The following is a 13,648-nucleotide window of genomic DNA, read 5'->3' as shown; positions in this document are numbered from 1 at the left end:
CCACCTGCAGGTGGGAGATAAAATCGCGTAAACCCGATTTCTTTTTTGACAATTTCTGCTGAAATCTTGCAATAATCTTCAGTTAGTGTGTAAAAATATGGGGATCTGTTGATTTTGCGTAAATTTCCACAATCGTGGAATCATAAATTAATAATTCTAATAATTAAAATGATTAATAATAATAATAACAGCTTTCAGTGATGATGTTTCTGTTTTCATTTCAGATCATCAAACTCATTTGAAGATCAAGAGTAAAAACAAAAAGGCATTTTTTAAAAAGATTATTAAAAAGTAATTGCTCCCTGAATCAACGCGTTTAGGTTTGGTTGGCGTGTGATCTGCTACTCAACCGTTTTGAGATGGCTGAACAGCTTCTGCAAGGCCTTTGACTAGGCCACTCCAAAACCTTCTTTCTGGTTTTTGCCTCTCAGAGTTGAACTTTAATGTTTTTAAATGCAGATAAATCTTGGTGTCAGGATGTTTTATCTGTTCTTTTCTGGTTTTATGGTTTAATATCAAAGTGAAACCTCCGGAAAGCGTTTCTCGGTTCACACTTCTCTCCCTGCTGCCGGTTTGTTCGGATTCAGCGCACCGTGTCACATTTCCATTACAGCCAGAGCGGTGGCGGCGCCTGGCGGGCCGCTGCCTCCATCTCTGAGCTGATTGGCTGACGGGGCTGCGGCACCGACCCAATCTGCTCAGAAAACCCATTCCTGCCTCTGCGTCTCTTATCTGGGGGTCACGCATGCTTGACTGGGTAAAAAGCTTCTCTCTTCTCTCCGCTCAACAAAAGCCGCAGGAATCTGATCAAGTGTTCTGCAGAAATCCAACATGGCTTCCTGTTGGAGGCGGCGCCGCCTGGCAGAACGACGCAGCGGGACTTTAACGCAGATTCATCAGAAACTTTATAGTAATGACGCAAAGGCAGGAGAAGCAAAACGCAGCCAGAGCTGATCTAGATAATCCAGAAACAGAAACGGTTTGCTGTGCTGAGAGCCACAGAGCAGCCCCACATGATCAGATATTTTATCATAATATACAGGAAACAGGAAGTCTGAGGAGAGAAGAAATGTTTACTGAAGATGGACGATGGAGGGTTATAGAGGCACACTGAGAAGAAATATGAAACTATCAAAACAGAATCAAAATATGAGAATAAAGCTAGTAAGATGAGAATAAAGTGATGATGTTTAGAAAAAGGTATATAATTATCAAAATAAAGTTGAACTATGGGAATAAAGTCAATATTGTGAGAATAGTGATGATTATGAGATAAGTCACAATGATTGGATTTCGCATTACTTCAACTTTACTTTTGTAGTTTTATTATTTTTATTTTCTCCCGTTATAAATTAGAATGTTCTATTAATCCAGTAAAATCAGATTTTGATTTCATACTATGAACTGAATCATGGGAAGGCTGCTGGCAAAGATTACAGATCAAGGAAAGTTTGGTGGAATGAAAAACTGTGGTCGCAATAATGCGAATTCCATTGAGAGTATTGTGAAGTGTCTGACCTAGGAGGAAAAGCCATCCAGACATATATCTTTAAAACAGTTTTATTTCTTTTCCTGATCTGAATAACTATGAGGAAATGACAGATTAGAGAAAATAAAGTAAAAATAATCCAGATTAGACCGGAGAGCTCAGTTCAACCTTCTGCACAATCAAACATTTTAATTCTTCCATGGTCTCTTGCTTCAGTTTTGTTGTCGGTTTTTCTGTGTTTTGCAGAACCAGAATTTTTCTCCTGCTAATGCAGAATGATTCTGAGACATTTAGACGTGGAGACGTGTCTGATTCTCTGGAGTCTCTGTGGAAACTGGACAAAACGTTCTGAAAGGAGGACAAAATGAAACATGCAGCTTGGAAAGGAAGGAAAATGCAGGAAGCAAAGAATTATGGGAAATTTAAAAACAGATTTTACTGTAAAACTAAACAGAGAAAGAAAAGAGGTAGAGGTCAGAGGTTATTTATCCTGGAGTCGTTCAAATTCAGAAGTGCTTTAGTGTTCCCAAATGAAATTAAATGTTGATGTAAACCGAACCAGAGTACTCAAAGTCTTGTTGTCTATTCCTTATAAATATTAATAAATGCTTAAATCCTCCAGTGGAGGCATCGCTCATTAAATAATGAGCTTCGCTAACGCTAACACGTTACACCAACACATCATTTAGCAGAAGCTAATGCTAATGCGCTAACTTCAATTCAAATGATCTCTGTTCTTAAATGACTATAACCGCCAGTTGAATATATTTTAATATTGGTTTTATACGTTTCACATTTAAACATTTTTATTAATTTTCTTCTTGTTTTATTTTACTTCTGCCTTATTTGTGCTTAACAATTGCAGCAGTTGTAGGTTATTAATTAATTTATTTTTTTTTAATTTTGCATGTCTTTTCTGTCACTTGATGATTCATGTTGTCACATTCATGCCATTAAATGAAATGGTGAAGCTTATTCATAACGTTTCGTGTCAGGTAATAATCTGCATGTAGGAATAATATTTATCTCAACGTTTTGACAGCTTAAACTTTACTTTGAGGAACTAAAGCCGGTGCTTCTGAGATGACTGAACATTCTCAGCTGGTTCTGGTTTTCTCTGAGAAAATAAACCAAACAACCAGAAAGACCCAGAAATGAATAAGCTAACAGATTAAATGCCTGAAATCCCAGCAGCAGCAGTAGCTCTGTTTGTGGCGTGGTGACGAGGCTTCATGTCCCATTGCACGGCGCTCAGCCTGTCCGGCATAAAGAGGCCGGACAGGAAGTGCAGCGCAGCCTGGACCGGGCCGGCTGATTACCAGCTGATGAATGTGTGGCTGGAGGCTGCAGGAGGAACAGCAGCTGGCTGCAATCAGCATCAACCCGGCTCTGTCTGGGTGTCGGCCCACTGAAGCTAACGCTAACGCTAGCTCGGGCCGAGCAACTGCAACATGTGGGGAGAGAGAGAACATGTTGTCCTCCTGCTTCTGGTTTCTGGACAGCGTGGAGCCTTCATCACTGTATTGCAAGCTCATTTACCATATAACACCAGGGCAGAGAAGTCAGGAATATTTGTTTTAAAGGGCCAGTATCATGTGTTTTCTAGGCAAAGAGCGCCACCATATAGCATAACCAAGCCACCATGTCAACTTTCCACATTATAAAAATGCTGTATATCAAATATGACTTAAAAGAAATTTTACTTTCTAATTTAACGTTCTGAAATTGGGCTCTTTGAAAACTTCTGCTCTTTCTGAAGCTCCGCCCTTTTTTACGTTTTTACCAGCGTTGCTCTGAGCAGCAGCTCCTATAATGAGCTCAGCAGTTCCACCAGGCGTTTGCTAATTGGTGCTGGCTAGTCTGAAGGAGCTGAGTGGGGGAGGAGCTGTGCCTCGAAGGCAGAGCCAGGTCCAGCCAGCTGAATGGTTGCCTTAAAGGATTTCATAAACATGCATGGAAGAGTCAAAGCAACACTCCAGGAAGTGACATGATGGAAAGATTTAAAAAAACAGCACCACATTGTGATTTTCCTCCCACCAAACTTCACTATTTTAAACTTTGTGGGTCTTGTTCGGTGAGAGCAGATAGAGGCCAGGGTTCTTGTGTTTATTCCTGATTTTCTTCATCAAAAATCTATAATTTGAGTTTTTCCTGAGGCTCTCAGTTTAATATTTTGACTCCTCTAACAGAAGTATTGATTTTATTAAACTCTGTGAAGGTTTATAGATTGATGTTTGGTTTTTCTCATCTTGACTTGTTTCTTGTTTGATAATCCAGAAACTTTTCTGCGTTACTGAATCAGCCGATATTTGCTGCTCTCTAAATGCTGACAGGTTTCTGGTGCTTTCTTGGCTTCCTGCCTTCAGTTGCTGATTAATTTAACACTTTGACACGTCGTGTAATTTATGGATCTATTTGTTTTTCTTAGTTAATGTAAATTTAATGGTACCAGATCCTGGGTGAATTTCATGTCAAAGGTCTAATTATAATATATTTATTGAGCTGAATGTTGGAGTTTTTGGTTTGTCAGACGGTTAAATCTGGTTTTCTGACTGTCTGTTGCCATATTGTTGTTCAGTGATTACATGCAGACTCATTTGTTACAAACATCTTTAATTTTTACAGCTTTTACTGTTTCTGGGCTCAAACTGACATTCATATCCATTCCTCTCATTATTCAACATGTTTTCCTGTTCAGTCTCATCTTTATGTCTCATTTTTCTTTTCATTCCTGGTTTTTAGTCCTGTAATGTTTTTGTTTTCTTTCACTATTTTTATTTCTCTTTTATTTAATCTTTTTATATTTCTGCTACTTGTTTCAGTTTTTGTTCCATTTCCTTTTCTCATCCTCTTCATTTTCTTCTTAATGTCTCCACCTCACATTATTAGGTTTTTTTTTTCATTCTGCCTGTTTTCTTTTTTCCTTCATTTTCCCCCTTTTATCCATTTCTTTCCTTTTTATTTTTGATAATCTTTCATCTTTTCTCCCTTGTTCTCTGGCTTCCTTCCATTCGCTGCTGACTTTCCTAAAGATGTAATAAATAAAGAAGGAAATCAATCAGAAATTTAAAACTGAGACTCTAATATAGATCTATTTCACTGAATGTGATATAATTTGGCCATTTATCTTGCTAGTTTTGATAATTCTGGTTTACAGGTAATAAAAACCTAATAAATATTCTGAACTTCAGACCAAATATTCCTGATGTTTCCTGGTTTAGATCAAAAACTGTGAATTTAAACCAGGATTGATGGAAAATTATGTTGATGTTGGTTATCATGCTAATGTTAGCATCAGTAAGCTAACATTCTGAAACATACATTTTACTGTATTTCAGTTTTAGGTAACCTTAGCATGCTGACGCTAACTTTAGCATGCTGACGCTAACTTTAGCATGCTAACCAGGTTCATTAGTTCTTATTTTGATCATTTATATTTCATATTTAGTCTGTTGTATAATTATTTTTATTGACATTGATGGATTTTGAATGTGCAGCAGAGAGGAAGCAGCAATGTTTCTATCTTCAGCTTATTGCCTTTTAGCTTTAGCTTGTTGCTATCTGGTCATTAAATATTAACCAACTTCATTTTTTTTTTTTCTATTCTGCTAGAATTAATCAAAGGTAATATAAAAAAATTAAAATTGTCTGGAAACCTGCTGTTGTTTTAAATAAATCAGATACGTATAACTTTTACTTATATACAGTTTAATTTAATTTATTTGGTAGAGACATTGCACATAAGTTGGCATTTCTGAAATTGCATAATAATTATCCAAAATGTTGTTTTTCATCTGTTATATCTGGACAATACTTTGTCTTGCTAGAAACAAACAAAATGACTTAACTACACAAATTTTGTCAATAAATACCAAATAATGGAATAAAGCTGCAATCCTTTATCCAATAAGTTTTTCTCTCCACCACTACATAAAATAACCAGCAAACACTGATTATTTTCCCATTTATCATGTCTTTAAGAATTTATAAAATTTTACAGCTGCTAAAAATACTAAATTATTATGCATGAAAATGTCCCCAAAAAAAATCCCTCAGTGAGACTTAAAACAATTTTTTCTTGTTTTCAGCACAAAACCTCATTAATCTTCCCTTTCAACTGGAAACACTTCGCTCCCATCTGGGGGCTCGGCTGTAAAAAAGCCAAAATGCCACGAACCGCTTCCTCTCTGCAGGGACAAGTGTGTCTCTCTCTGTGTGTGTGTGTGTGTGTGTGTGTGTGTGTGTGTCTGTTTGTGTGTGTGTATGTGTGTGTGTGTGTCTTGGCACCAGCAGCCCTCTAATGGGCAGTGAAGGGCCGAGGAGGGATGGAGGTGTGCAGGCAGCCAGGTTGCCAGAGCGCAGGTTAAGCCACTAATTGGGAGCAAAGGGAGCCGGGTTGCCAGATTGTGATGGTCACCAGGAGGGGCCATTTAAGGGGGACATCTGTTCCTGCTGGAGCACGGCCGCCCTTGTGGCCGCCGTCATGGCCGCCCTGCGCCCAGATCTGCCTTCGGTCTGGAAACACTTCAGAGTTTGTTTTGGCTCCTTGAGGACGTCGAGATTCAACTCTGCAGTTCTAAACTTCGTTTCAGGTTCTGCTCAGAGCTGTTTGCTTCAGATCAGAGAGCGGATCCAGAGACGAGTCTGTAAAATAATACGGAGTCCAAACTTGAGATTAACAGAGATTTTTCCTGACTGTTGTTCAGCAGCATTAAAAAGCACCAACAGACTCTGGAATATTTAAAATAAACTTTAACACACATTTAATGGAGTAGAACATTCATCCAGATTATTAAGAATATTAAATGATGTCAACAGAACCGACTTCAATAGTCTGGAAAAATATTAGCTTTTAGAAAATCCCAGAAGTAGAAAATCATTGTAAAACTAAATTTATGACAAGAAAATATTCAGTTTTAAATCTTAAAACTGTTTCTCTAATAATAACTTCTAAATAAGAGAATCAATATAAACGGCTACTTACAGAATAAAGATAGCAACTTTATTTAAAATGAAACTTTAAAAAGCAGAAAAGCAAAACGAGTGGGAAAATCGTATTTGGGAAAGCTAAATACGCTAAACGTTTTTTCACAGTTAGCTGAAGTCCTAAAGTAAGAATTAGCTCTGCTATTGGCGCATTAGCCGATTAGCAGAAGACACAGTTACCGTTTTTGTTTTTTCTTTTTGTGAAAAACTGTCAAACTCTGAAGTCTTTACTGTGATAAACTAAACTAAAACCAGATCGATCAGTGGAATATTGATCGATAATCAGAGGGCGTTGTGAAGCATATTGGAGCCTGACTGTCTTCGTCCTGTGTGTGTGTGTGTGTGTGTGTGTGTGTGTGTGTGTGTGTGTGTCTCAGGGTACGCCATTCTGCAGGCCATCATGGAGAAAGCCGGACTGGATGACTGGCAGGTCAGCGCCATCTGTGTGGAAAACTTCAATGACGCCAACTACCGCCGCCTGCTGGAGGACCTGGAGCGCCGCGAGGAGAAGAAGTTCGTCATCGACCTGGAGGCCGAGAGGCTGCAGAACATGCTGGAGCAGGTGATCAATCAATCAATAAATCATAAAGCATGTTTCAGCAACACGGCAGTTTGTGAAAACAAAGCATCATAAACGCATCATACAGTCAGCAGCTGGGAAAACTAATAACAGATTTGACGTGTTGTTGAGTTCTATCGTTAAAGTGATTGATACAGATCAAATATCATGATCAATGTTTCAATTATTGTTCAAAGGAATCTAAACATATGGAGGTTTCAGCCTGGATTTAAAGCTGCAGGATGGAACTTTCATTAAAAATATTTTTGTGAAACTGTCCCCATGTTGTGACAGTTTGTAATAAGAGATAATCTGTGAAAAAGTCGACCTCTGCCTTCTCTGAGCTGCGAAGACTCTGCTGCAGCAATTAATGTGACTAAAGATAAACGCATGCATGAGTTTCTCACTCGTTCTAAACCTGAGATGCTCTTCAGGTGGTGGAAGGCCTACTTTGTAACCGTCTCTATGTGACTCTGAAGGTTCAGAGTTCAGCTGGTTTTTACCTTCTGGCTGCAGCTCTCAGGTTGCAGCGTTGCCTTCAGCTCTGCAGGGATTTAATGCGTCGTCATGCCAACATCTTCAAAGAGTGTTTCCCTCCCAGTCAGGCGGTACTGGGAGGACGCTGTACCTGCTAATTAGACCAGTTTGAACCTGGGAAACGTCTGTTTTCATCTCCAGTGATGGTCGCTGGCAGCAGCTCACTCAGAATCCGCTCCTCCCTCCACTTCCTCCTGCTCCTCTTCATCATTTCCGCCTCCATCTCTCTGCTGACTGCTTCTGCTGCCGACTCTCAGCCTAATCTGAAGTTTATTTATTTACATTTTTACCAATTATGTTAAAACTAGAGCTGTAACGTTTTTCTGTTTATTTGTGCTGCTGAACTCTCTCACTTCCATCAGTGAGTTGTTGATTAATGCTAAATGCTATTAGCATAAAAAACTTTTCATCCAAGGGATTTTATTTATTGATAAAAACGTCCCGGTTCTGTAGAAACATAAAAGCTATGAATGGCTGTTGAAAATGAGGCTCCTTTTTTTTATTGACTGAAGATGAAAACATGAATTAAAAACTGGAATAAACATTTTTTTTTCCATTCTGCTGCTTTTTATTTTTATTACCTTGAATAAAATTTCAGATTTTTTTTTCATTCATAATTTTCTTTAGCTTTGAACTGAACCAGTTCTGTTTAAAACCCTGGAAGGATTTTATTAAAGACTTTTTTTGTTTTCAGTTCAGGTCTGTGAAATGTTTCATGCAGTGAAAGAAATATTTCATTGGTTGAGGAAAATAATCTACTGCGTTAATAATTCCTGTAGCTTTCTTCTAAAGCACATCATCAGTTTTTATGTTTGATTTATTAGAGATTTCATGTTGCCCAAAAGCAACTTTTCAATAAAATGCTGCTTCCTAGATGTAAATAATGAGTTAAATTATCTTTTAGCAGAAGGAACCAATAACCAATATTAGCACATGTTTTCCCGCTTCAGTTTTCATCAGCTTTAAAACGCAGCCTGGATGCAGATGAGGGAGGTGAAAGGTTGACGGTTCAGTTTCCGAGGCAGAGCTCCTAATCCGGTTAATGACGAAGCTGCTGAGTCACTGCGGGATGCGGGTCAGCTTCCGGCGCCTCGTTAGCGTGGAGTCAGAGGTTCAGAGAGCAGTCAACAGGAAACGCATCACCACTGCAGTCCGGCTGAAGATCAGGACTGGAAACCAGACAGATAAAGTCTGTTTAATCAGACAGAAACCTTCCTTTGAGCTCCATCTGACACCAGTTCAGTTTAATCTGCTTTTACCCAACTCCAATCCGCTTTAACCCAACTCCAGTCCGCTCTAACCCAACTCCAGTCCGCTCTAACCCAACTCCAGTCCGCTCTAACCCAACTCCAGTCCGCTCTAACCCAACTCCAGTCCGCTCTAACCCAACTCCAGTCCGCTCTAACCCAACTCCAGTCCGCTTGTCTATAAAGTCCGGTTCGTTTTTTTGGAGTGTGAATACTAATCAAGTTCTGGTCCTCCAAACCTCGATCTGGGTGCGGTTGAAGTGAACTCTGGTTCGGTTTGAACACCAATTGCAAACGGAGATCGTTGCAAAAGCAGGAAATGGACTACAGGTTAGGGCATTCTGGGTAAATACAACCAAAACAAGCATGTTAGCCTAGCGCTAGCGAGAGAAATGGCTCGTAGTCTTTAGCCAAAGACTAAAGAGAAATCTCAGTCGACCTCTGTGGGGCACCGTTTGTAAAGGAGCAAAGTGAAACATTAACAGCAATAATCTGGGTTATTTGGCCTTCTATAAGAGAAAAAAATCTCTTGTAATCCTTTTTATTTTCGTTTCTTTTTCTCTTTTCTTGTTCAGCATTTCAGTTTAAAACAAAGGAAGAGCCTTTCCAGAGGTTTACCAATAGATCCACAGTGATGCCTGATGATGAGATCCACAGATCTCAGCCATTAAACGTGTTTTCCTCCCAGATTGTGATGTTCTGTAATCCTGTTAGATTAACTCGGCTTTGTCTTCCTCAGATTGTGAGTGTTGGGAAACATGTGAAGGGTTACCACTACATCATGGCCAACCTGGTGAGTCGGTCGCCTCCATCTTGGTTTTCCTCTCCAGGTAGTGTGACGGCGTGGAGTCGTCTGTAAACGCCACTGCTCTCGTCCTCTGCAGGGATTTAAGGATATCAACCTAGAGCGCTTCATGCATGGGGGCGCCAACGTCACCGGCTTCCAGCTGGTCAACTTCAGCAACCCCATGGTCATCAAGCTGATGCAGCGCTGGAACAAGCTGGACCAGAGGGAGTACCCGGGCTCCGACGCCCCACCCAAGGTACCAGAACCAGAACCACAACTAGAACTAGAATTAAAACCAGAACCAGGACTAGAACCAGAACCAATGACAGAGACCCTAAAACAGCTCAGAATAGGGAGAACTGAGTTTAAATCTCATTATTTAAGAATGATTTATTGCAGAGAATGTAATGAACTTGCCTTGACTAGGCCATAGACTTATCCTGACCTGCTCTAGGAAGCATTATAGGTCAGGTTTAAAGCTGAAATGTTTTAATTTCACTTTGAAGCTGAACTCTGATGTTTGTAAAATGGGGATGACTCAGCCGGTCGGAGATCTGAGGAGCGAAGTCAGAGAGGAAGAGCCGTCTGCGTGTCATCCTCCGCTGCTGCATGCAGCGATGTGACAGTCTGACCCACTTCCTGTTCAGCCGCGCACGGTTCAGGCACTGGGGCATCACGCCACGGCGGCCAGCAAACCTCCGCCCTGCAGCTCATCTCTGTGTCCAGCACAGATCTCTGCTTTAGACGCAGGAGCAGCAGAGAGGAGCCGAGTGCGTGCGTGCGTGCGTGTGTGTGTGTGATGTATTGGGCTGGGTGAAATTAAAAGTTTACACCAGTGTGATATCATCCACAGCGATGTGTGTGTGTGCGTGTGTTGATGAATTGCTCTCTCTCCTGGAAATCCACTCAGCCTAAATGAGTGGACTCCCCACTGAGACTCTGCGGTTAGACTGACACTAAGCTAACAAACAAACGCCAAGGCGACCACTGCCTCCGCCATCTTTACTCACTCAGATACATAAAAACAGCAACACTTCGGTCAAGCTCTTCTTATCGGCAGATAGAGACCTGATGAGATTAAATTTATTATTATTATTAAAATCCTAGAAATTTTAGAAGCATTTATGTCTCTGGATCTGAAGTAGGATTCCCACTCAGGCTGGAGTTTTCCTTCCGTCTAGCCATCAATTATAAAACCATTGGGCCCCAGAGCCCCTTTGGCCTCCTATGGGAGGTCAAAGGGGACAAAAAACATGCATGTATTCATTCATTACCTTTTGTCCTTTTGTCTTTTGTATTTCTCGCTTACCGTAAGTCCTGAAGGCACGTTTTTTCTCATCCAATACTTTTTTTTTTCACTTAATTGAATGGAATATTTTTCCTCACTTACTGTGTAGGCCCAATGACAAACAATAAATAAATAAATTAATAATAATAATAATTAATAATTGTACTCTGTTGTTTTTTTTTTTTGTTTTTGCTGATAAATGAGAAAAATGTATTTTTATTGCCCTTAAATATTTGGTAGAAAAACACAAATTGCTCAAATTTTGCACATTATTACTTTTTTATGCTCAGCTTCAGAAAAAAATGTTCCACAAGAAAAAAAAGGGAAGCTTAAAATATTTTAATATAATTCTTTTTTACTTGCACATGATTACATTTTTAAGACTTTTTGGGTCTTCAAAAGAAAAATAAAACATTTCAGACTAACGTATATAATCAGTCGGTGACCCATCTGTTGTTGAATTTCTTTGAATCACGGCTCAACGTGCTGCTTGTTGAGATGATTACCTGCTTCGTGTTGTCAGACAGGTTCCTCATCATGGCTGAGTTCATGATTTACGTTTCACTGGTTTTCCTTCATCATCGTTTTAAAACGGTTTTTTATTTTTACTCTGATTTTATCTGATTTTAAAATCATCTCTTCTCTAAGCATCTCTGTGGTGTGCTCCAAACAAACCGAAGCATTGCGCAGGTGTCTGGTTCACAGGGAGGTTTGTGTTGCTGAAGGTGTGATGGAAGCAGGTGCCAGGCTGTGATTGGTCGGGCAGCGGCAGGGGGCGGGGCTTAGCGCGCTTTGGAAGCCATAATGTTTCAGTGAGCAGCAGGCTAATGAATGGGGTTCAGCCCCGGCTGCAGGCAGAGTTAATAAACTCCCGCCAGCCGGGGTAATTAATGCCAGGCTGCTTCCCGGCTGGACAAAACGCTTCCCGTTACCCCCCCACAATCCCTCTATTAAACCCCTCCTCTCTATTACTCCTCAACCCCCAAAGCCAGGCTGCCGGTTCGTCTTTCACTCAATTACCTCTCTGCCCTGCCAGAGGTTAGTTTCAGGAGAATTTATGGCGCTTTAAGGGGAGCAACATTTTTACAGAGCAAATAATCAGAGGCAGCGGAGCGTCTTCAGGTCACAGATAAATGAGGGTAAATTGGTGAGTTTACCCCGGGGGCGGGGGCTCTGCTCTCGTCTTCCTCTCTGTTTCCAGGAAATAATGACTGGAGTCTCCTGCTCCCGTTACGTTGAAGAAACTCTGCACGTCCTCTGAAAACACCTGAACAGCAGAACATTAAACCTGTTGGGCTAAATCAGAGTTTAATTGGGCTCATTCCTCAGACCGGGTCGGGTCTCCTCCCGACTGCACTTACAAGGACTTTCATTTCATTCTGCCTGCTGAGTTTTAAATCGTTTTTAAAGTGTTTTAGCACCCGACAGTCAGTAGACTCGCTTTGACTTGCTCCATCTCCAGCTGCTGTGGTTCTCTTTCTCTCTGCTATGAGTCAAACCAACCAAACAACTTGTTCCCCTCCTCGCCTGTGGGGGCGCTGCACCAAGAACCACTGAAGAAGACGCAGAGTCCTTCCTTCTTCCCCAAATGGAAACAGAAATGGAGGTGTCAGATTTTAGCGGTTGTATTCGATCTGGGTTCGGTTGAAGTTAACTCTGGCTCCAAAAGCAGGAAGTGAACTGCAGCGCATGGCATTCTGGGTAAATACTACCAAAACAAACTTGCTAGCATATTGATAACAGGAGAAATTACTCGCCTTTTGCTAAAGATAAATCCTTCAACCGCTAAAGTCTGACGCCTCCATTTTGTTTTCATTTGTGAAGAAGGAATTTGCTCTCTGTGTCTTCAGAGGTTTTTCATGTCGTTTCCTTCAGTGGTTCTTGGTGCAGCGCCCCCACAGGCCAGGAGGGGAACAGGTTGCTCAACGGGTTTTGTTGGTTTGACTGAGAGCAGAGAGAAATGAACCACAGCAGCTGGAGATGGAGCAGATGATGAAGTTCTGGTTCCAGTAGAACCGGGTTTACTGGACCATCAGGAGGAAAATATCCTTAAACTCCAGACAGCCGGTCAGAAACAGACCTGGTTATCTGTTAACCCCTGCTTGTGTCTTGCAGTACACCTCTGCACTGACGTATGACGGCGTGATGGTGATGGCCGAGGCCTTCAGGACGCTGCGCAGTCGAAAGGTGGACCTGTCCCGACGGGGGAACGCCGGGGACTGCCTGGCGAACCCCGCCGCCCCCTGGAACCAGGGCAAAGAAATGGAGCGCACCCTGAAACAGGCGAGAGCAACACACCAGTGGACCCGGAGTTCATTTAGTCACCACCATGAACTGCTCCCATTTGGTCGCCTTCTAACCATAAAACTTCTGTTTTAATTGGATTTAATGTGACAAGCGGCACATAAATGTAAAGTGGAAGGAAAATAAAACATGACTCTCAACATTTTTCACAGAAAAACATCTGATGAAAAGTGATACCTGGTTTGAAAATGTACCTTTTGGTTGACATGCCTGGACACATTGTTCAAACGGCGATGCAAAGAGATAAACTACAACTGAATAAATTAATCGTAATCTAAAAAAATTTGTTTATTTCAGGAAATCAGTGGATTGGATTATGATGGAGACGGATTCATTCTTTGTCTTTATTTCTGTTTAGCTGCATGATGGCTGACATGATGATCTAGATTCACTGAAGATGTAAACAATACAAAACTGTAACATAAAGTCACAGATTTGGACAGAAATCGAC

At 40.9% G+C, this 13,648-nt stretch overlaps 1 protein-coding gene across 2 annotated transcripts in view; it reads left to right on the top strand.

The window, feature by feature from the left end:
* Positions 1-13,640, top strand: part of LOC106959438 (glutamate receptor 4-like) — a 58,979-nt gene extending 45,339 nt beyond the window's left edge. For both annotated transcript variants that reach the window (XM_015052006.1, XM_015052005.1), the window contains exons 4-7: positions 6,853-7,037; positions 9,558-9,611; positions 9,703-9,861; positions 13,009-13,640. In XM_015052006.1, the coding sequence (XP_014907492.1) occupies positions 6,853-7,037; positions 9,558-9,611; positions 9,703-9,861; positions 13,009-13,272 (662 nt within the window). In that variant the 3' untranslated portion in view covers positions 13,273-13,640. The remainder of the gene's footprint in view (positions 1-6,852; positions 7,038-9,557; positions 9,612-9,702; positions 9,862-13,008) is intronic.
* The last annotated feature ends 8 nt before the right edge of the window (positions 13,641-13,648 follow it).

This window comes from Poecilia latipinna, unplaced genomic scaffold (assembly GCF_001443285.1).
Source record: "Poecilia latipinna isolate Pla-1442-1.1 unplaced genomic scaffold, P_latipinna-1.0 Scaffold1079, whole genome shotgun sequence".
NCBI classification, from domain to species: Eukaryota; Metazoa; Chordata; class Actinopteri; order Cyprinodontiformes; family Poeciliidae; genus Poecilia; species Poecilia latipinna.
This window is presented reverse-complemented; position numbering and strand designations above follow the sequence as displayed.